The following is a 23,167-nucleotide window of genomic DNA, read 5'->3' as shown; positions in this document are numbered from 1 at the left end:
CAGCCTGACCTCGGAGCACTTTCATTATAAGACAAGCAGGCCAGGGGGAGTGTCCGACAGGCATTTGAGCATCTTGTGCCTTGGGCATTTTCTAAAGCCTTTCCCCTTGTGATCCTTTATTTTCACCCCTGCTGAGAGTGCTCCTTATCGAAAGGGCAACCGCAGACATTATAGGCATCTTTAACCCCACCGGGCCGTTTCCCTGGCTACCTCATTAGAAGATGCTTATACCCTCTTGTCCGTGGGGGCGGGAGGTTTCTGCTGCTGATCCCACAATGGAATCAGCCCACCATGTAAGCTGCACGGAAGTCTGCAGCTTGCGCCGGGAGGGATGATGGCTGGAGCAGGCGGCCGACGGAGGCACCATCGAAATGTGGCGAATGGAGGCTCTCCTGAGCTTGCAGCCCTAGGCCACAAGCTTCCTTGGGAATCTAGGGGGCCTTCCCTCTCAGGAAGGCTTGCTACCAGGCAACCTTCTCTGCCCCCCTCTCCTCCGAACTTGTCAGACAAGGGCGGGGAACCTGGGACTCTCTAGATAGCGTGGGGCTCCAGCTTTCATCAGCCCCGGGCATCAGGGCCAACGGTTAGGGGATAAGGGAGTTGTTACATCTCCCTGCTACATTTGGTGGTAGGCCGCACATTCCTTCATATATGAAAAGCATGAAAATAATAGCAATAATAATAATAATAATAATAATAATAATAATAATAATAATATATTTATACCCTGATGGCAAGGAGATGAGTAATGATATAACCTTTAGAAGACATCTGAAGGCAGCCCTGTGTAGAGAAGCTTTTTTTTAATGTGTAATGTTTTTAGGGTGTTTTTATCTATGTTGAATGCCTCCTGGAGTGGCTAAGGCAACCCGGTTGGATGGACGGGGTACAAATATTATCAGTCCCAGATGCTGCAATCAGCATGCAATCAACACAACCCACACTAATAATAATAATAATTTATTACTTATACCCCACCCATCTGGCCAGGCCTCCCCAGCCACTCTGGGCAGCTTCCAACAAAATATTAAAAATACAATAAAACATCAAAACATCCCCAAACAGGGCTGCCTTCAGATGTCTTCTAAAAGTCAGATAGTTGTTTATTTCCTTGACATCTGATGAGGGTGGGTGCCACTACCGAGAAGACCCTCTGCCTCATTCCCTGCAACCTCACTTCTTGCAGGGAGGGAACCGCCAGAAAGCCCTTGGAGGTGGACCTCAGCATCTGGGCTGAACAATGGGGGTGGAGACACTCCTTCAGGTATACTGGACCGAGGCAGTTTAGGGCTTTAAAGGTCAGCACCAATACTTTGAATTGTGCCCAGAAACGTACTGGAAGCCAATGTAGGTCTTTCAGGACGGGTGTTATATGGTCTTGGCCGCCACTCCCAGTCACCAGTCTAGCTGCCGCATACTGGATTAATTGCATTTTCTGAGTCACCTTCAAAGGTAGCCCCACGTAGAGCGCATTGAGGTAGTCCAAGTAGGAGATAACCAGAGCATGCACCACTCTGGCGAGACAGTCCATGGACAGATAGGGTCTCAGGCTGCGTACTAGGTGGAGCTGGTAGACAGCTGTCCTGGACACAGACTTGACCTGAAGAGCACTTATAACAATAGAGCATTAGAACTGTAGACTTGGAAGGGACCACAAGAGTCATCTAGTCCAACCCTCTGCAATGCGGGAATCTTTGCCCAATGTGGGGCTCGAACTCACAACCCTAAATTAAGAGTCTCCTGCTCTTGCAACTGAGCTATCCAGCTATCCACTCAATTTTTGCATCACCTCTGAGCGATCCCGGGCAATTTCTTTCGAAAAATGAGAGCTGCCAGCCCTGCAATGCACTAGTGAAAATCCTGTGTTTCTCCTGCTGTCCCACCCAGCATGGCCAGGGGTCACCATCCAGCAACCATAAAGAGGGCCCCAGGCTTCCCACCAGTCTTAAGGTATGGTTTCATGAGCCAAGACAAACAGTGTTAGTACAGGGCTTCCTCAGGGCTCAGTGTGAGACCAGGCTCAGCCCCTGAATCAACCCAATTTCAATACAGTGGTACCTTGGGTTACAGATGCTTCAGGTTACAGACGCCGCTAACCCAGAAATAGTACCTCGGGTTAAGAACTTTGCTTCAGGATGAGAACAGAAATCGTGTGGCGGCAGCACGGCAGCAACGGGAGGCCCCATTAGCTAAAGTGGTGCTTCAGGTTAAGAACGGACCTCCAGAATGAATTAAGTTCTTAACCCAAGGTACCACTGTACTAGCCCTAAACCCTTAGGCTTCGAATGAATCATCATCACCATGGATGCTAGTTTAACTGCCTGTTAGTTGAACCCAACTTTTGGTCTTCCATACCTACCATCCATCTCTTTGCATCTGATGAAATGGACTCCTAAGTCCACAAGTACTTTGAGCATCTAATGCCAAACCTGGCATTATGGTGCTGACCTATAAAACCTCACGTCTCAGGACTTCAATATCTTAAAGACCGCCTGTCCCCATACGAGCTGACCCAGACCATGTGCTTGTCATACGAGGCCCTTGTCTATGTCCCCACTCCCTGAGAGGTTCAGAGGGTTGCCACATAAGAACAGGTCATTTCTGTGGTGGCTCCTCGTATTGAAAGGCTCTCCCTACAGAAGCTCAACGGGCGACAACATTGCAAGTCTTTAGGCGTCTGGCTAAAAACATTCCTCTTTACCCAGGCCAGGCCTTTAGCCGTTAAATAATCTATGGCCTGTGAAAGGAGGTTGTGAGGACTGTTACTATGATTATTTTACTATTATGCTGTCTGTTATTATGCTGTCTGTTATGTTTATTATTATGATGCACTGTCAAGTGTGTTTTTAATGCAGTACACTGCCCTGGGATCTTGTGATAAAGGGTGGCACATAAAGCTAAGAAATAATAATAATAATAATAATAATAATAATAATAATAATAATAATGCCATAGTAAATGCATGACCGCAAAACTTTTCTCTTTTTTTTTTGCTGCAACAGGAAGGCAAAAAGTCTTTGACACTCATTGCAGCTGAAAAGAGTTTTCTGAGCATGTGCAAAGCAGCATTTCCCTGGCTCTGAGTAATCAGGATCAGAAGGTACAGTGATATCCCAGATGCTTTTATTGAGGTTTCCGGCAATCAATTAAAATAAACAAATAAAAGCCCCTTCCGGTTCTTTTACTGGGGATTTAAAGCGTGGGGTGGGAGCCTTCGACAAGCTGTATGTTGCTGAACTCTAGCTCCCATCAGTCCCAGCCAGCATGATGGGAATGGTCAGGAATGATGGGAACGGTAGTTCAACAACAAGTTCCCTGCCGCTGCTTTGAAATAATGTACAGTGGTGCCCCGCAAGACGAATGCCTCGCAAGACGAAAAACTCGCTAGACGAAAGAGTTTTCCGTTTTTTGAGGTGCTTCGCAAGACGAATTTCCCTATGGGCTTGCTTTGCAAGACGAAAACGTCTTGCGAGTTCTTGCGAGTTTTTCCCCTTTTTTTTTCCTTTTTCTAAGCCGCTAAGCCACTAATAGCCGCTAAGCCGCTAATAGCGCTAAGCCGCTAATGGCCGTGCTTCGCAAGATGAAAAAACCGCAAGACGAAGAGACTCGCGGAACGAATTATTTTCATCTTGTGAGGCACCACTGTATTCAAATTTAATACTACTGGGGAAATGGGGAAAATTATGAATGTTTCCAGGGGATATGATCTGCAATAAGCACACTGTAAACTCTAAAAGCTTGAGGGGTGGGGTGGGTTATCAGGCCAGATTCGGGGAGTTAGTTGGCAGGACAGGCCCCTGTAGGTATGGAAGGTTTTTCCTTGTACAATGAGAGGTGTGGCCCACTCTGAAAAGAAGAACCATCTCCGCAGAGCTGCAGTGCTGAGCTTTGGCAGCCTTCCCTGCCCCGGGGAAGCGATTAGGTTGAGATAATTGCTCTTTAACTGGCTGCTTGCTTTGTTGTCATTACCTCTGGAGGTAACCTGACTTGGGGGCAAGAAGCAGCGGCTTATTTTTAGCAGCAAGGAGAGGTACGAAGTTGGCACCGGCTCTGCTCTGCATCTCTTCCTCCTGCCAATGCCAAGAGGACTTCCAAGTTAGGTAACTGGGCTGATGACTTGGGATCTGGGAGTGTTCCTGTTTCGAAGGCTACAAGCTCTGAAGAAATCGGGGGTCTGGGGCAGGTGGGAAAGAGACCGGGACTTAGAGCTAGAGAGAGATGTTGGGGAGGAGATCTGGGGTGGTGATGGTTGGAGGAAGCTAAGCCGACATCTTAAAACCAGGGAACACCATGACCAATCCAGATGTCTATGGGGAAAGGGGAGAAGGGCTTTCAGGTGCAGGGAGGCAAGCTTAAAGGACCCTCTTGGAGGTATTCAGAATGGCAAAAGCAACCATTAGTAAGATCACTTGCTATTGGTTTGTTTATGTTATGTACTGAAGTTCTCACCCTGGGCCAGCAGGGGGATACTGTAGATAGTTATGCAAATGAAGGATCGAAAGTGACGTTCAGTGATTGGATGGATGCTGCAGAGAGTTATGCAAATGAAGGATCGAAAATGATGTTCAGTGATTGGATAGTTTTAGAAAGTTGTTCTAGTAACGTGGTACTGGAGCTCTATATAAGCAGGCTGACTGAGCCCTTCAGTTCAGTTCTGTTCTGGCCTCTGAATAAACAAGAGCTATTTGAAGAATCGCTGTGTTGTCTTATATGTTCACCCACAACTTAACAGTTTAATTAAAAGCATGGCATGTGGTATTAAGCAGTTTCCTTATAGCAGTTTGTGTGTGTGCACGGGCAGGCAAAATTTTATTTCCCTCCTCTATGCTTGTACGGTGCAGGGAAAGGGGATTTTACACCCAGTGGCGTAGCATGTGGGCAGAGGACACAGGGGCGCGAAATTCCAACCCCCGGTGCTGCCTCGATACAGCTACATGCTTCCATCGCTGGGCTCCATTGAAAACGGCTTCCCCATGTGATCCAGGAAGTGACCTCGCCAGAGAATGGAACAACTCTTCTTATCTCTGTGATCTCCTGTGTGACGTGGACGCCGTTAGGCAGTTGAAGGTGCATGTGTTCTCCGTCTGTTTCCTTCCCTCCCACCTCCCTCTGCATGGCCCCGGGCCCCGGCAACCCACGCTATGCCACTGTGCAACCCTCCTCTCCTAACCCCCTGCTCCAGGGCAGCATCCCTCATTCTTAGTCATGCTATTTGGTGCTGATGGGAAATGCGGGTCCAACAACAACAGGAGAGACACAGGTGAACAGGCTTCCTCCGCCCCACACTTTTCTTTTCTCGACTGAACCACACCGTTCCATTTCAGTGTTTAAAAAACATTCCCCCCCTCTAATTAAAAAACGCATACACTTACACGTACTAATGAGGGAGTTCCTCCGTATAAGGAATAACCGCTATATCATTGAAACATCAGAACCACTGATGTTTTATTGTATTTTTAATATTTTGTCGGAAGCTGCCCAGAGTGGCTGGGGAATCCCAGCCAGATTGGTGGCGTATAAATAAACTATTATTATTATTATTATTATTATTATTATTATTATTATTGCATTTCAGTGTTCTCGTTCTATTTCCAAGCTTTTGGGGTGTACACCCCCCCTCGCAGATTCTTATGCATTTATACATACAATGGTACCTCAGGTTACATATGCTTCAGGTTACATACGCTTCAGGTTACAGACTCCGCTAACCCAGAAATATTACCTCGGGTTAAGAACTTTGCTTCAGGATGAGAACAGAAATCGTGCTCCGGCGGCGTGGCGGCAGCAGGAGGCCCCATTAGCTAAAGTGGTGCTTCAGGTTAAGAACAGTTTCAGGTTACGAACAGACCTCTGGAACAAATTAAGTACTTAACCCGAGGTACCACTGTATATTAGTTGGGAGAAAAGCCTGCTTCAGAGTGATTTACCCCAAAGTGAAATGCTGTGCTAGACACAGGCACCTGGAAGGTGAAAGCCCTTCATGTGGATCTATGATTTATGACAGTGCAAATCTTATCTTGGGATGCACACCACACCCCCAAACCCTCATTTATGCATATTATTATTAGCCACTATTGATATGGGCCCAGGATGCTTGCTGTTGCATTTCACACACAAAAGGTTCTGTGTACCAGATTGAACCAGTTACAATCACCTCAAAAAGTCGATTGTAGGGTTGGAAAAGTTTCAGAAAAGGGCAAGTGAAACATTCAAGGGAATGGAGTGATTCCTCTATGTGGGCGAGGTTGTAAGGTTTGGGGCTTTTTAGTTGAGAGGGAAGTAAGAGGTGACATCAGTGCTTTTTTCTGGGGGTACGCAGAACCTAAACCTAAACATTTTGTGAATCTAAGTCTGGCTTCATTGAGGGGCAGTATTTCAATATGAGTAGGAAAATGAGAGTACCCCTAATAAACATTTAATTTTTTTAGGAAAAAAAGCACTGGGTGACATTATACAAGCTTATGAAATTAAGCACACCATGGTTAGTAGGGATAGTTTTCCTTCCTCTTTCGTAACACTTGAACTCGTGGTTATCCAATGAAGTGTTGGAAAGTCCACACAGCTCATAGTTTCCTACAGGCACCTGGTTGGCTTGTGAGAAGACTAGATGGTCCACTGGCCTGGTCCAGCAGGCTCTTCTTGTGGGAATGTTCAGGGAGGCAGGAGAGGATATATTGTTTAATTATATCCTTCCCAACTTGTGTTAACAAGTTCTCTGATTTAGCAGAGTAACATTCCCCTTTTAAACTTACACAGCGGATAGGTTTGCAGGCTTGCATAAGCCTCTAAAATAAGTTTTCTGGTAATTCCTCTTTTATTCCCTCCTAAAAAGAATAGAGGTGGGACGTGGGTGGCACTGTGGGTTAAACCACAGAGCCTAGGACTTGCCAATCAGAAGGTTGGCGGTTCGAATCCCCGCGACGGGGTGAGCTCCCGTTGCTTGGTCCCTGCTCCTGCCAACCTAGCAGTTCGAAAGCACATCAAAGTGCAAGTAGATAAATAGGTACCACTCCGGCGGGAAGGTAAATGGCGTTTCCGTGTACTGCTCTGGTTCGCCAGAAGCGGCTTAGTCATGCTGGCCACATGACCCGGAAGCTGTACGCCAGCTCCCTCGGCCAATAAAGCGAGATGAGCGCCGCAACCCCAGAGTCGGTCACGACTGGACCTAATGGTCAGGGGTCCCTTTACCTTTACCTAAAAAGAATAGATACGACACAACCTTGTATGAAAGTTTAAAAGAGTTTACTCACACGTTCTGTTCACAAATGGATCCCAGAAGGCAGACTTGAGTTACAACATATATACACGTGGAATCTATCCCATAAGGAGATAATTCCTTTGTCCTCTCTTGGCTGGCCAAGAGAGCATCTTAGGCTAAGGAGATGTTGCTTCTTTGAGGAATGGAGTCAGAGAGAGATGTGGTGGCCAGTCCTGTGCTTTTGTTACCTGCACAGGTAAAGTCACGCCCACCTCTCATCACATGTAGAGGAAGTTTGTCCCAGCACAGGAGGAAACAGGAAGTTTATCTACTGGCTGGACAAACATCCTTCTTCATGTCTAAACATGTCCACTCTAGGAATGTTGTATTTGACTGCTCTGTGTTTCACACCCCACACTTCTTAGGAGGCCTGGAATGCAACTCAACTACAGCAGCCAACCAGCAATGCAGGTGTGGAATTTGGGTGTCCCAAAGTCTTTGGGGGGATGTACTGCCCCATATTCTTGTTCATATATATCTATATTGGCAGTTATTGGTTTGGGCACGGTAGCACTGGGCCAGCAATTATGCTTCCTGTAGGGTACCAGTCTGTCAGTGACATGGGGAAGTCTGGATAGCTCAGCTGGTTAGAGCGTGGTGCTGAAAACGCCAAGGTTGCAGGTTCGATCCCCGTATGGGACAGCTGCATTTTCCTGCACTGCAGGGGGTTGGGCCAGATGCGATTCTATGATTCGAGACTTCATATCTCTCCAGGCCACACTTAAGTATTAGGGGCCAAGGGTTTTACACCCCAAAATAACATTTGGGCCATTCCAAATCTAGAGTTGGAAGGGAGCCAGAAGGTCATTAGTCCAGCTCCCTGCAATGCAGGAATCCTGGCCACAGCTGTCCGTCCCTAGGTGGGCTAAAACCACCAACCTGGTTAATGCTCTGGCCTATTGTGCATCAAGGGAGGGGTCAGGACACATGCTCAAGCCCATAACATCTTGTGGAGGAGCTCAAGTCTTGCAAGGGGTCTTGATTTGCCTCGACAGTATTACCTGTGCAGATTTCACCTGCTTAGTCTTTAAAACTGGGTTGCAGAAAAATTGCGCCCTTGCTGCGGCTACCAATTTCGTTTCACCGGCTCGGCTCCTGCAAAACCGCCCCCGGCTCCTTTGCAGAGGAGCTGAGCTGTTGCAAAGAGCTCTGCTTCAATCGCAGCAACTTAGTGTTTATAGAGATTTTATTCTGCTCTCTCAGTTGGCGGTATGGCTTCCTAAGCGGTTTAGCCGCACTTCTGATGAAGCTAACTCTGAATCGAAAGGCAAAGATCAGCCCTGAATCAGTGCGTTTCCCAGGTCTGAGACAATTCATTTCAGCAGGCCACCGTTTCCTAGAAAAGGACCTTCTTTCCAGAGTACTTCCTTAGCTGCTCTATAAATAACAACAACGATAAATAAAGACACTCTAGTATTGTCTTCCTGTAGCTACTGCTATTTTCCTGCTTTGTTCCCTTTCACCCTTCTCTTTTCCATTTTGCAGCCCCTTAGCTCCCCCACCGCCCCGCATTGTAGCACAAAGAAAGAAAGGGGGAAGGAGAAACAGGTTTAAACATTTTTCAGGAGTCTTGTCATCGTTTATCAGATCAGCCTGGAGCTTTTAGGTTGGGAGCTTGTCAAGCTGCGCTCCGTCCCCTTACTGTACGGCAGCAGTTCACATTCCACAAAGTTCGGTCAACTCCTGTTGCACCTTCCAGCTGCCCCAAGCACCTTCCCATCAACCCATTTGCTTGCACCGCCCCAAATCATCAGCAGCAGTAGCAGCAGGCAGGCTTTACTCGCACTTCCAGGTAAACACATCTCACGTATTGCATTCAACAAGGAGCTGCTGCAGGCACTCGTAGTATGATATATACAGATCTTGCAAAAGCATGTTTGTGACATTTACACACTGGGTTCTTTTTTGTAGTTGGACACTTAATGCGTGAAGTCAGGGCCAGATTTAGGTTTGAGGAGGCCCTAAGCTACTGAAGGTAATGGGGCCCTTTATATGTCCAGCTGTCTTTTGTCAACAATAAAATGTTGCTGTTTTTTGTGTTGTATATACTATGCGGTCATTTGTGGACCTAATAGGTATCTAAAGCCATTTGCACATGCAGAATGTAGGCACCCTATATATAGTAAAGGTAAAGGGACCCCTGACTATTAGGTCCAGTTGTGACCGACTCTGGGGTTGCGGCGCTCATCTCACTTTATTGGCCAAGGGAACTGGTGTACAGCTTCCGGGTCATGTGGCCAGCATGACAAAGCCACTTCTGGTGAACCAGAGCAGTGCACGGAAACGGCGTTTACCTTCCCACTGGAGCGGTACCTCTTTACTTGCACTTTGACATGCTTTCGAACTGCTAGGTTGGCAGGAGCAGGGACGGAGCAACGGAAGCTCACCCCATCGCAGGGATTCGAACCGCCGACCTTCTGATCGGCAAGTCCTGGGCTCCACAGCGCCACCCGCGTCTGTTAACCCCATATATAAACTAGGGATATTTTAGGGAGCAGGCTAGCAGGTGGGGCCCATGACTTACATCATAGGAGCCTACACAACACCAAACACTGTTGCTGTATGTAGGCTTTATTTTGTATTTTTTTTTATCTTATATTTTGGAAATGTACATCCAGTTTTTTTGGGGGGGGGGGCCAGAGAGTGGGGCCATAAGCTATAGCTTGTTTAGCTTATACGTAAATCCAGCACTGTGAAGTGCTCCCTCTGCAAGGAAATTATGTTCTGGCAGTTAGGGGTACAGGGGGGAAAAATAGATTTGATTTGCATATAAAGCCATATTTATCAAATTCGCACTTTCCCAAACAAGATGAGAACTGGAACTCTGCCATCCTTCAAAATCTCACTTCTCCAAATTTTACAATGCAGTTCTCCAACCAAACGATGTTTACCAAAAATGCAATATGTCTTTGGGGGGGGGGCAGTTATAACAGATGAATATATTAATGTAAATAACATCAACTTGCATTATATTAGGAGAAAACTCCTGTAAAAAATGTGTACATTAGTCCAACCTTCAGAGAAAAAAATGTGTGCACCGGGAGAAATTCACACTACAATCCTGAAGGATTTTCATGAGGATTTTTAAAAAGGAAATTTGCTGCAGAAACCTGGAGAACTGAGCTTAAGATTGAAAAAAAATGAGAAACCGAGAGAACCAGAACTTGACATTACCTCCCGTCCCTGCTAGCAATACAATCCTATGCACACTTACGTAAAAGTAAATTTTATTGAGAGTACATTTCTTATTACGGTATGTTTTTATATTCTGCTGGAAGCCGCCCAGAGTGCCTAGGGAAACCCTGCCAGATGGGCGGGGTAATAATAATAATAATAATAATAATAATAATAATAATGGGCGCCCATTCTTGGTAAGTGTATATAGCATTGCAGCCTAAAGCAGATTTGGATGAAATCCTAATTTTAGACTCCTTTGTTGGAATCCCCATCTGGAAAAAAAAGTTTGAAGTCTGATATTTATGATATGGTTTGAGTCCATTCTGTGTTTCCCAGAAATGTTCACCTTTCAGCTATTTTTGTTTTCCTTTCAACATTAGCCAGGCCTTTTTAGAATTAATGTTGCTTCTGTTGATTGTTTTTATCTGGCTTCTAAGATCTCGCTGCCTTTTCATTACCGTGCTTCGTAATGGTTTGGATTGGTTGTACCTGCCTCATAATTGCTCTGCATTTTCTTGTTATGTAAGCTGCCCCGGGAATTTTTATGGAACGGTAATTTGCAAATACTTATAATAAATGCTATAAATACAACATCCAATCTCTGATGCCCCAGGGAAAGGATGAGGGGAAATCCTTCCTTACTTCATTGGATCATGATGGAATCACAGAGATGGAAATCGCCCAAACATCTCCATGAATTTATGCAACTGTGTCAAGGCACTCTGACCCCCTGTTTGCCAGCCTAAACTGACTGTCAAAACATAACAAGGAATTCCACATTAAAAAAATATCAGTGTATATGTTGAAGGGTGTTAGGCAGGCCACAACAGTGGAAATAGGCTAAATAAAATTGTGGACAAGGAGGGCATCTTGGTGGCAAAACCAAGTTTATTTTTGTAGGAGACGGTGCCAGATAGAAATGTCATGTCCAAACTAGGAGCATTTCTCCCTTTGTGTAGAGAGAATATATTTTTATAATATTTTATTTGGATTTTTCAAACATGAATGCAAAAATAAAAAAACAGTATAACATATAACATCTTTTCATAACATCTTTGGACTTCCTCCCGCCTCCCGCTCCCATTTGCATCATTGCCAATTCTTGCCAGCAATTTATCATCTTGTTTACACTCTTATGTCAAATTCATTTAAATATAATCTATAAATTCTCCAAAAGGTTTATAATTTTTCCTCAAATTTACTTATCATCTTAATTCTCACTAATTTAGTGGTGCACAATTATTTATGATCTAGCATCCAGTGTGTAGAGAGAATATAATCGAGCAATTTGCCATTGCAGCAGACTTCTTCCAAGGTCTCTGATATTGTTATTTGGTCAGCCATTTACGTAAGTGGGTACCGTTTGCATTCCTAAACTAGGCACTCAGATGGCAACAGTTTTAAAAGAGTGCAAAATATTAGATATACACACAAATATACTGTAGTCCATGTCAGGGGAAAGGTGCATCTTAACATTTACGGGCAATTCCTACAATTCAGGTGGTCCATTGGTTGTTCTTGAGATTAACCAGTAAATATCAGAATTTCCTGAAATTTCTTACTGGGCATCTTAAAATCTTACAGCTAAACATTAACATGCAGTACATTTATGGCACTCAGTACAATATATTAAGGGACGCGGGTGCCGCTGTGGGTTAAACCACAGAGCCTAGGACTTGCTGATCAGAAAGTCGGCGGTTCGAATCCCCGTGACGGGGTGAGCTCCCGTTGCTTGGTCCCTGCTCCTGCCAGCCTAGCAGTTTGAAAGCACGTCAAAGTGCAAGTAGATAAATAGGTACCGCTCCGGCGGGAAGGTAAACGGCGTTTCCGTGCGCTGCTCTAGTTGGCCAGAAGCGGCTTAGTCATGCTGGCCACATGACCTGGAAGCTGTACGCCGGCTCCCTATGCCAGTAAAGCGAGATGAGCGCCGCAACCCCAGAGTTCGCCACGACTGGACCAAACGGCCAGGGGTCCCTTTACCTTACCTTACAATATATTATGTTTTCAGGCATTTAAAAGGGTGTCATAAAGAATATAAAGGCCACTAAAGAATTGGGATGGGCAGTTGGTTTAGGGCGACTGCAGGGAGGTGGGAAAATAATGTAGGCGTCTGAGATTGTCCAAAGTGCTTTTGCCCTTGCCTCTGAAGGCAGCTTCCATGTTGGGAGGTTTTCACAGAACGGTTGGACAGTCATCTTTCAAGGATGCTCTATTTATCAGTGTCTGTCTCTGAAGTAAGGATGAAGGTGAGATGATCCTACATATACCCCATAACACTGTGAATCTGTAGCCTGGCCTAGTAAGTTGGGCAAGGATTTGATGGTATTTAGCTTAGAGCTTGTTTTTACTGCCAAAGCTCAGCTCAGCCACTGTCTCCCTTCGATGGCTCATCCTCCAAAATTCATTTGCGTCACCTGGAAAGTTGGCACGGATGCCGATTTTTGGATTTGCACGGGCAAAACGGCGGTGGCATCTCATTGGTTCACTTCAGCTGCCGCCTGCCCACTGACTGGCAGCTAGCCCCCAACATTATCGGCTGCCAAGTTTTGTTCTTTTTAAGCATCTGAAGCACGCAGTCAAAATTTTGGGTGATGAAAACGAAATCCAGTCTCTAAAAATACTTCTGGGTGCGAGTTCCAGAGTTGGAGAGCAGCCGTCAAGAAAGCCTCTCTGGGTTCACTTATCTGAGTGCTCTTGTGATGAGACCCCAGGGAACTCGATCCATTTTGTTTCCTGACGATGGCGGGTTTTTGAAGCAACCACAAACCGCGCCACAAAACATTCACAGTCTTCCTTGTGTTCTTGGAGGGGAATGACTACTTGATTTCACGTTTTACTAGTACAGGTATGAGCCTTGAACAGAGAACCTGTGGAGGTTCAAGTCTGAGTGTGTAGGTCGCAGCTGTTAACTCTCCCCACACTGAATTACAGTGAATTATTTTGGTTGCTTCTGCACTTTCCTTCTTCAGGGATACATATATATTGCAGCTCAGGACCCCAATACCTTAAGGAATGCCTGTCTCCATATGAACCAGAATCATCTTCTGAGGCCCTTCTTTAGATGCCTCCTCTACGAGAGGTCCGGAGGGTGGCAACATGAAAATGCGCCTTTTCTGCATGCTCCCCCTAGGGAGGTTTGGTCATTATACACCTTTAGGTGCCAGGCAAAATCCAGGCCCCTGGCTGATTGACATCCAATGCCCTTTTAATAAGTGTTGGGGAGTGTTATTGGGTTGCTCTTTTTTTGTTTTTATTATGTATGTTATATTGTGATTTTTCCCCTTCTTGTTAACTACCCTGAGATCTCCAGGTATACAGTGGTACCTTGGTTCTCAAAACACCTTGGTACTCAAACAACTTGGAACCCAAACACTGCAAACCCGGAAGTAACTGTTCCGGTTTGCAAACTTTTTTCGGAAGCCAAACATGCTCCGTTTTGATTGTTATGTTTCCGATTTGAGTGTTACGCTGAGGTCTGCCTGTTTTTTCTATTTATTTTGCGTTTTTGTGGCTTTTTTGTGACTGTGTGGAACCCAGTTCAGCAACTGATTGATTGATGGTGTGACTGCAGTAAATTGTATATTGCTTTCATTTTATGGATCAATGGTCTCGTTAGATAGTAAAATTCATGTCAAATTGCTGTTTTAGGGATTGTTTTTAAAAGTCTGGAACGGATTAATCCATTTCGCATTACCTTCTATGGGAAAGCGCGCTTTGGTTTGGAACGCTTTGGTTTTGGAACGGACTTCCGGAACGGATTAAGTTTGAGAACCAAGGTACCACTGTATACAAATTTAATAAGCAACAACAACATATAAGGTATCTTAGGTGTTTCACTTAAACAAGACCTGCCTGCACTTTGAGATCAGCAGATGAGGCCCTCGTAGGAGTCCCTGAGTGGGATGAAATACTTGGTATGAGGGCCTGAGAAAGGGCTTTTTTGGTGGTGGCTCCTTGCAATTAGAACTCTCTCCCTACTGAGGTATGTCTGGCCACACCTCTCTATGGTTATGTGCACATCACAGCTGACTCCGGCTTCAGCATGCTCTCACTGCTGGTGTTTGGAGCCGAGTGCACATGATGTCGGCTGCAATTTGTAGCTTCTTAAGAAACACCCCCCTTCGACGCGCCACCTTCTATCCCTTTCGAAAACGGAAGCTTGAGGTGTGTACATTCCAGGCAGCTATTGCGCATAGGGCAGGCAACAGCTTCATTGAATTGGAGTTCATCACAGGGAAATAAATCAGGTTATGGGCTTTGGGTGGGGCATCCTTGCTCCATTTATGGAGCAATGTAGGAATACCACCTTAGACTCAGCAATGGGGGGGGAGGGGGAGCAGAATGGACTCACTGCATTTCAAATAACTAACGCGTACATGTCTATAGCTTCAGGCAGTTAGTCAAGAAAACACCTATTTTCAAGGGGGTATTTGGAGAAGGAGTCCCCTGGTTGCTGCTTCTGCTCTTAGCAATTGCCGTTCAGTGATTTGTTGTGTGTTTTTAATGGACTGCGGTATTTTATTTATTTATTTATTTATTTAATGGATTTTATGTATACGTATCTACTTGTTTTTCTTGTACGCTGCCTTGTGGCCTGTGCAAGAAGAAGCCATTAAATAAATAAAAAATAAATAAGTGATCCCAAGTGGCATTTCAAATGTGATGAATTGCCTACAGTATTAGGAGCAAATGTGCAAAAAATGTGTAGATTACTGTATGCGTCTATATTGCTGTGTGTACACATGTTGGGAAGTTGCAGCCAAGTGAGACTTTTCAGAACGCGTAAATCCAGTAAAGCAGATACTAGATACTAGATGTATACTAGATATACACACGCACATATATACATTTCCCCCAGAAATTTCAGCATGGCACCGCTGTACAATTAGAAAATGCCATTCCATATGAAGCAGCCCTAAGCCTGGTCCTTTCTTTGCAACAAGTTACACCGTACGTAACTGCTCCAGTGATCAAACTGCTTCCCCCATGTTAAACTGATCTCCTTTCATCACCTGATATGCTCGAAACTGTTTCATCTTCATTTAAGTTCCCGGAACATTTCCCCTTTCTTTTGCAATGACAACACACCAGCCTGCTGGCCTCTAGAAACAGAAACACTTTGCAAGACAGCTGCTCCTCTGCAAACCGTTCTAAATAAGCTTTGCAGTAGTTGAGCTGCTAGATCAAATCAAACCAAGGCAACCGCTCCCTCCCTCAATTTTTGTGCCATGGGTCAAATAGAGGGCACAGAGCGGGTAGGGGTCTTCAAGGTTAGGAGGAGGGGTACGGTGGTACCTCTGGTGACGAACTTAATTCATTCTGGAGGTCTGTTCTTAACCCGAAACCATTCTTAACCTGAGGCGCGCTTTCACTAATGGGGATTCCCGCTGTCGCTGTGCCGCCGGTGCATGACTTCCGCTCGCATCCCAGGGCAAAGTTCACTACCCAGAGAACCTACTTCCAGGTTAGTGGAACTCATAACCCAAATTCGTAAGGAGGACGGTACGTAACACGAGGTTCCATTGTACAGTAGTACCTCGGGTTAAGTACTTAATTCGTTCCGGAGGTCCGTTCTTAACCTGAAACTGTTCTTAACCTGAGGTACCAGTTTAGCTAATGGGGCCTCCTGATGCTGCCGCACCCCTGGAGCACGATTTCTGTTCTCATCCTGAAGCAAAGTTCTTAACCCGAGGTACTATTTCTGGGTTAGCGGAGTCTGTAACCTGAAGCGTATGTAACCTGAAGCGTATGTAACCTGAGATACCACTGTATTTAGTTTCAAGCTTAGTCCTATGCAACAGCACAGCTGTCAACTTTTCCCTTTTCTTGCGAGGAATCCTATTTGGAATAAGGGAATTTCCCTTTAAAAAAAGGGAAACATTGACAGCTATGATGCAACAGGCTGAAAGCCCGTGTGTGTGTGTGTGTGTGTGCACATGTGTGCATGTTCAGGTTATATGTGCTATTTGTACACAAATTTGAATGTTATTAATGTGGACGAGAACAAAGTCATTGACTGTGCACTGGTTTAAGTAAACCTTCTGTGGTCTCTGGCCTATAATTTGCATCTTGTTTTGGCTCTGCTTCTTGACCCTGGCATTGTCACCTTCTGCCTCCAGGAGAAGGCTTTGACCTCTGACCCCTGTTTGACCCAGACATGGCCTAGGTTCATAGAGAACATTGGCACAGTATATCCTCCTGCTTGCAGGTCGCACCTTCGGCTGTGTCTACACATTTTTGCACTCATCCTTGGGCTGAATTCTGCAAGGCATGAGAATACTGCAAGCACATGCCTTGCTACCCTTTTTTGCTCCATGGCACCCTACGTCAAATCTCCCTTTTCATTTCTTTTTAAGACAACAACTCCTAGAAAGACGTTTCCAAATTGTTTGGAGGAGCAGTGGCAATACCTTGAGCAGTGGCAATACCATTTCCCCCCTTCAGCCTACTTTATTGATGATTTTATTCTGTGAACTGCCCTGACATCTTATAATGAAGGAGTTGTAAATCAAATAAATCTAATACATAAAGAAATGATTTGGGCTGGGTGTGGTCACAGAATTCAACACATTCGTTACGGAATGATAGCACCGTCTGAACGGTCTTGCCCAGGAACTGGGAGCTCTGTTTTGGATAGAGATTCTTCTTTTTTGCAAAGCTGATCTTCCTGCGACGACTGCTCTTTGCATTAATCTGCAAACACCACTTGCCCTTCCCGACTAACTGCCTGAAGCTATAGCCCTTGCAACAGCTCTCTCCAGTTTGTACAGATCGGAACACACCATTCGATTCACGTCAGTGGAAGGATGCGGAAAACCTCCACTGGATTGTACTGTCTATGCCTAGTCTGTTTGCCAACAATACCGCTTAATGGCAACTGAACGATGAAATATGCAGCAGCTAACACATCAGATGTGTTAACGGAAGCCAATTAGGACAAGCAGAAACGACAAAGCAGCAGGTAGAAAGTTAGCGAGATAAATCTTTTCCTCATAGCAGGGATATACTGTACATGCAGGCAATTCGTATTAGAGGGTGAAGCTAAATATCTTTCTTGCCCATGCTACTTGCATTTTGCATTGCCGTTTATCCCTCCCCCAGCACAATCCTTGCCTCATCCCCAGAATTCCAGACAAGTTGGAAACTGTGCAAACATTCCTGCTCTTTTCTATTTTCCCCGTATTACTGCCACTCCATCCTTGTTTCCCAGAACCACACCTCTAAACAGTTCCTCTAGAGAAGGTACCACCTGCACCTGAATTTCAGACTTTGCAGCTGGAATAAACTGGATACTTTTAACCCGACAAGTCTAAATTTGGCCCCATATCCAGAACTGCATTCCTAATTACATTATTTCTTTTTCAGATTGCTGGTTAGACTGGAGAATTAGGGAGGCGTTGTCTGCTTGCTTGTTTGAAACAATGAGGTATAAGCATTTTAAAAGGTAGAAGTGGATTGCGACTCTCCCAGCTACCTGGGTTTAAAAGTCTGTGGCTTGCTGCTGATCTGCAGCTTCCACCTCATTGCTGAAAAAGAGCTAAGTAATTTATTTAAATACTTGCCAGCATTTGTGTTCTTTCAGATAGCGTTGCTCAGTGTTTGTTAAACCGCCAAACCGTGAAGGGGCTTGAATGGGTATGTTTCAGGCTATAGAATCTGCCTCTATTGCATTGTTTGAAGGTTGTATTAGGCTGCAATTCTATACACACTTACCTGGAAATAAGTCCCATTGAACTCAATGGAGCTTACTTACTTCTGAGCTGACATGCATGTGGTTAATTTACTGTCTAAGCTCTTTCCAAATGTATTTATCCTGCAGGGGGAGTTGCAAGGGGCTCTCTGGCTTGCTCCAGATTTGAAATTCAGCTCTTTGCAACCCATTTCTTAATATCTGGTGAAAAATGCAAGGTGGAGGAACTAACACTTTCTATCTGGTCTCTCCAATGTGGTCCCATGGGCACCACAGCACCCTCAGACACTATCCTTGGCTCATGCCAAAGCTCTATGTCTCTCTAAATTTTTATTTTTATATTGAGGGGTTGGTGGTGCTTTATTCTTCTTCAGGGGGCAAGCACTGCCTTTTTTTTTGTCTGTGTTTTATTTGTTTTGGGATGTGTACAGGTGTTTCAGCTGTTTTGTCTGAACATCACTAGGTTTTCTCCTGGGAAATGAGTATTTCACGATCTCCGCAATAATTTCTCCCAATATTCCAAAAGGTTGGGGAGCCCTGTGTTATGTCAGCCAAAAACAATAAACTGGACTGGAAGGGCAGAAAATATCCAGCAAGATTAGAGTAAAAAGATAGATCCAGGTTTAGAACATACATCTCAGCTTGTGACAAATGTACACTCAGGTTCAACCGCACATTAATGTACTCAAATCTGTAATCACCTTTAAACGAAAAGCAAAACAAAGTTTTTGGTCTTAGTACTCAACGAAATTCTTATAGTATTTGCCGTCCTACTTCATAATCGTCAAAGCAAAAAGTTCAATTCAGACAATGATATATTGCCTCCCTGAAATGGTTGCTGACCCTTTAAAAATCCGATCTCCTAAAATATGTTGAATGCAAACCCTGTTAAATTACATATGTTACGTCATCTAGATTCTCGCAACCAAAAATTTCATCCTTTGTTTTCTATGAGGTCATTGAAGATACCCCTTAGTGGATCTGAGGAGGTGAGGACAGGGTTTTTTTTTTTTGGGAAACTATAGGGAAAGAAGGCAATTAATCCCTTCTTATTGCCATTATTTGAGAAGGCTAAAAGAACAGATCTTGTCATTGAAATATCGAGATACCTCTTTGTGTTTCAAAAGTGGTTGACTTAATTAAGATTTAGGGGCCTGTTTTGGTCAGAAAACCCAACTGGACTCCCTGAAAGCTGTGTTTGGTAACCAAATGCATCTCTCATTAGCACTTTCTCCAATTCTAACAAAGCTTTTAACTCTGGTGTTGTTCAGAGGTGCCCAATAAACAATGCAGGAAGCTGGTTTTATCAAACTGGGGTTAAGAGAGATCTGATTAAATGAAGGGATGTTGAATTGAAGAAATATCCAGGCTGTGCCCTCATGTCCATAGAGCAAGGGAAACAGGCTTGTTTTTGTCGGCATTTAAGTCTCTATATTATTCCCACATAACGTGACAATAATAATATAAAATACTGCCCGATGTGCTAAATGTTCATTCTTCCATGTTTTTAAAATAGGGAAACCAAGCAGAGCTTTACAGTAAACATCGAATTTCAAAATACGGTCCCTTTTTAGCCTATTTCCACAGTCTACTTTAGCTCATTTCTTTGTTGTGTCGGCTTAGAAAGGACTTAAGGAATGAATAATATGAAAAGGACTCTTGAAAGATGGAAGAGAGGCTTCTTTAGGTGTTACTCAAGTTAACATTGCTTTTGTGATTTCTAGTCACATTTGGCTGAGCATTTTCCACCACATATACATCAAGGAGGAATCTTAACAGATCAGGAGAGAAATTGCCAGGAAGGGAAACTGAATTATTAAATGCTGACATCTTTCAATGAACCTTAGATTTGCCTTTACTGTAAGTCTCTGCCCCCCAAAATACAAAGTCTTTGACCACATTTTCTTTAGTGATTATCTTTTTGGTTTGTTGGAGCCTAGAAACAACTCCAGTAGGAGCGGAAATTGCTCATTTGCTTTTCCGTGCAAAGCAGCGAAGTAAAATTCCAAGCCGTTACAAAAATCTTTGTCAAATCAGAACTTGTAACTTGCTCGGTTTTCGTTAACCGTGTTTCTGTAGCCCAATGACTTTACATACGACCAAATCATCATTATTAAAGAGAACAATTGTAGCATAGCCAAAGAAAACAGACACACACTACCCATTCAGGTCAAGTACTTAAGAGGAGACTGAAGGATGGTCACATTATTTAAAACAAAAAGACACATCTGACAAATGGCCTTTTAAAAAAACATTGTCAGTATTCCATTGTGGTCCTTGCCAAAACACTTAATAACAATGAATCTGAATTATACTTCTCCCTCTGAGATGCCATCCTTTGCAACTGGCTTTGCAACATTCTCATCCGGTGTCTAAAAATTACATTCAGAGGCATTATATGAAGTTACTGAGGGCTGAGGCTGGGAGGCGAACTATCAAGCTATCAATGCAAAAAATTATTGAGAGGCACGTCACCCTTCCAAAATGAGAAACCTTGCATTAACCATGGAAAAAGTGGGAGAATAGAAACGTGTGAATGAAAGCAGGGCACTAAGAGAGAGAATTGAGGATGTGCAGAGACAGGATGCAAATGGGAAAAACAAGCTGCCAAAAGTTTGAGACGAGGGGGAAAGTTAAGCCTTACCACCAAATGGGATAACCGGCTAAAACGTTGGCATCACCGAGGAGGAAAGCTAAAATTAATCCGAGCACGTGGTAATCCATTAGTCCAGGCTTGGTGCTGAGGAGAAGACCACTCTCCCCAAAGTTTGCAGAAAAACATTTAAGTACAAAAAAAACAAGTAAATCAAAAAAACCCAGGCCCTTTCTACCCCCACCCACCCACCCCCACCAAAAACAGCCCAGGGAAAAGTCTTCCCGAAGTGGGGAAAATGACTTTATGCCTTGTCAGAAATGCACCTCACTGAACCTTTTCCCCCACCCACCCCCGACGATCTACCCAAAGCTTCTATTAAAAAGTGCTGCGCTTTGGGGATGTCAGGAGACAGCCAATCGGATTGCATGGCCTAAGGTAAGGGATGAGCCTATAGTTCAGAGCTGTCAATCATTCCAACATCTTTCTCTCTCTCTCTCTCTCTCTCTCTCTCTCTCTCTCTCTCTCTACCCCCCCCCCTTTGCTTTTGCAACTTTATTCCTACCGCTTGCCAAGGGAAGGGAACAGACAAACCTTGAAAGACAGTTTTCCAGGCTAACAAGATTTCTTCTTTATATATATATTTATATATATATATATTTTAAAAATCTCCCAGGGATGTGCATTGCATGGCCCATCTGGTGTGACACGATAAGGCAAGGCTCTTGGAAGGTAAGGAAGGGGGGGGCGGGAAAGGGGAGGGAGTAACTGGATTCTGAATTTCGTTTCAGTGCAGCAAAAATGCACTAGATGCAGCTAAATGGCAAAAAGCAAAATTCAGTGCAGCTCGCGATGTGCAGGTCCATGTTAACTAGGCACCGAGTGACCCATTCCTATTTTATTTAGACGTCTTTCCCACCCTAGCTCAAGGGCTCAGGTCTGGTTAAAATTCAGCTTTTCGCTCACATTCTTCGCAGGGCACTTTTGAGACTGAGAAGATCAGTTCACTGGGGTGAGGAGAGATTCCGTCCTTCACAGAGGGTTATCCCACACCTACGAGAGGCATGGCATTTTGCCCAGAGCAAAAGATTTTGGGGGGTTTGGGGGGGGGATTTTGTACACTTGATGTCAGAAACTTCCTCCCCCTTTGCGTGCACGTCTGAATGTTGTTAAGGTGCGAGCAAGAAAGAGGGAGGCAGAGGTGTTTTGAAGGGGATGGACGCCAACAGCCGGTGCAGTTTCATGTTAAAAATTGAGCGCATGGAAAATGCCCAAAGCGATTCATATGAGCAAGAACTTTGGGTGTTGCGTGTCAAACGGGTACGCGATATGGACCTGCCTTATAAATTCACCGGAGGAGTGTTCTGTACAATTACACTGACCTGGCAGGCTAAAGTGGTACAATTCTGGACAGCACCGCTTCACATTGCAGGAGAGAGAGGATGTTTTCTGAATGCTTCCTAGCTTTAAACAGCGACACCCTGGGAGTAGTAAACAAGCGTATCAGAGAGAGAATTATGCTACACATTTCTCTCTGGCAGCCTGTTGTGTTTTTTTTTTTCATGCCAGTGGAAAGATTTAAATGAGGGAGAAAATCCAAAATACGACATCGCCCTCACCTGAATTTTTTAGTTGTCCAGCGCAGAATCTTACCATCTCAGCCAACTTCTTCCTTCTGCCTAACACACAGAATGGGCCCGGAATTATAATATCTGTGGATACACACACCACAGCCCACACAAAGACATGAGGGCATGTTGTGGCTTCTTAGACCATGTTAGGTCAATCCATGCATGTGATCTGACATCCAGCTCCTTGCTCCGTGTCTTCCTTTTTCAGAAGCCACACTTCAGTTGCAGGAGCTACTCCCTGAGTGAGCCTGCCTAGCCCAATCTCTGCTTGCTTCCCGGCAAATTTGGCCATCTGGGGAGGAGTGCTTCGATTTGAAAGCTGGTGGGAGGTTTTATCCAAATGCTGTCAGCCGGTGAATTTATTTTGGGGAGACCACTTCACTCTTAATTGATTTTGCACCAGTTATTATCAAATAATTGTTTCGCTGTATCTGCTGCTAGCTGCCTTGCACATCAAAATTGCCAGGAAAGATAAGGCACTGAACCCTTTAAATAAATAAAACACTGACACTAAGGGTGGGTGTTACAGTGCTCATACTGTTATATAACAGTAGATTCATTACATATGAAATGTGCCTTGGTGACCTGAGCTTTGTTTATTGCCAAATCAATCAATATTGATTGATATTGATTGATTGTCATATCTGAAGACTGACGGCTCATCACCAGTAGCAGCCATATGTGTACATTAAGAGTGACTCCGTGCAACATGACTTGAATGGCACAGCTCGATCCAGTGTATGTCTGTAGATAAACAGATGGTTTTACCTCACAAGCAGGTGAGTACAGCTACAAGACCTTTCGGAGTTCCTACAGCA

The 23,167-nt window shown here is 44.5% G+C and overlaps 1 protein-coding gene across 1 annotated transcript in view; it reads right to left on the bottom strand.

The window, feature by feature from the left end:
• Positions 1-20,940, bottom strand: part of WNT3 (Wnt family member 3) — a 45,657-nt gene extending 24,717 nt beyond the window's left edge. The window contains exon 1 of the mRNA XM_081838155.1: positions 20,770-20,940. Coding sequence (XP_081694281.1) covers positions 20,770-20,849 — 80 coding nt within the window. The 5' untranslated portion in view covers positions 20,850-20,940. The remainder of the gene's footprint in view (positions 1-20,769) is intronic.
• Between the last annotated feature and the right edge of the window lie 2,227 nt (positions 20,941-23,167).

Source organism: Podarcis erhardii (assembly GCF_964252035.2).
Source record: "Podarcis erhardii genome assembly, chromosome: 13".
Taxonomy (NCBI): domain Eukaryota; kingdom Metazoa; phylum Chordata; class Lepidosauria; order Squamata; family Lacertidae; genus Podarcis; species Podarcis erhardii.
Note: the sequence above shows the minus strand (reverse complement) of the source record. Positions and strands in the feature narration are given on the sequence as shown.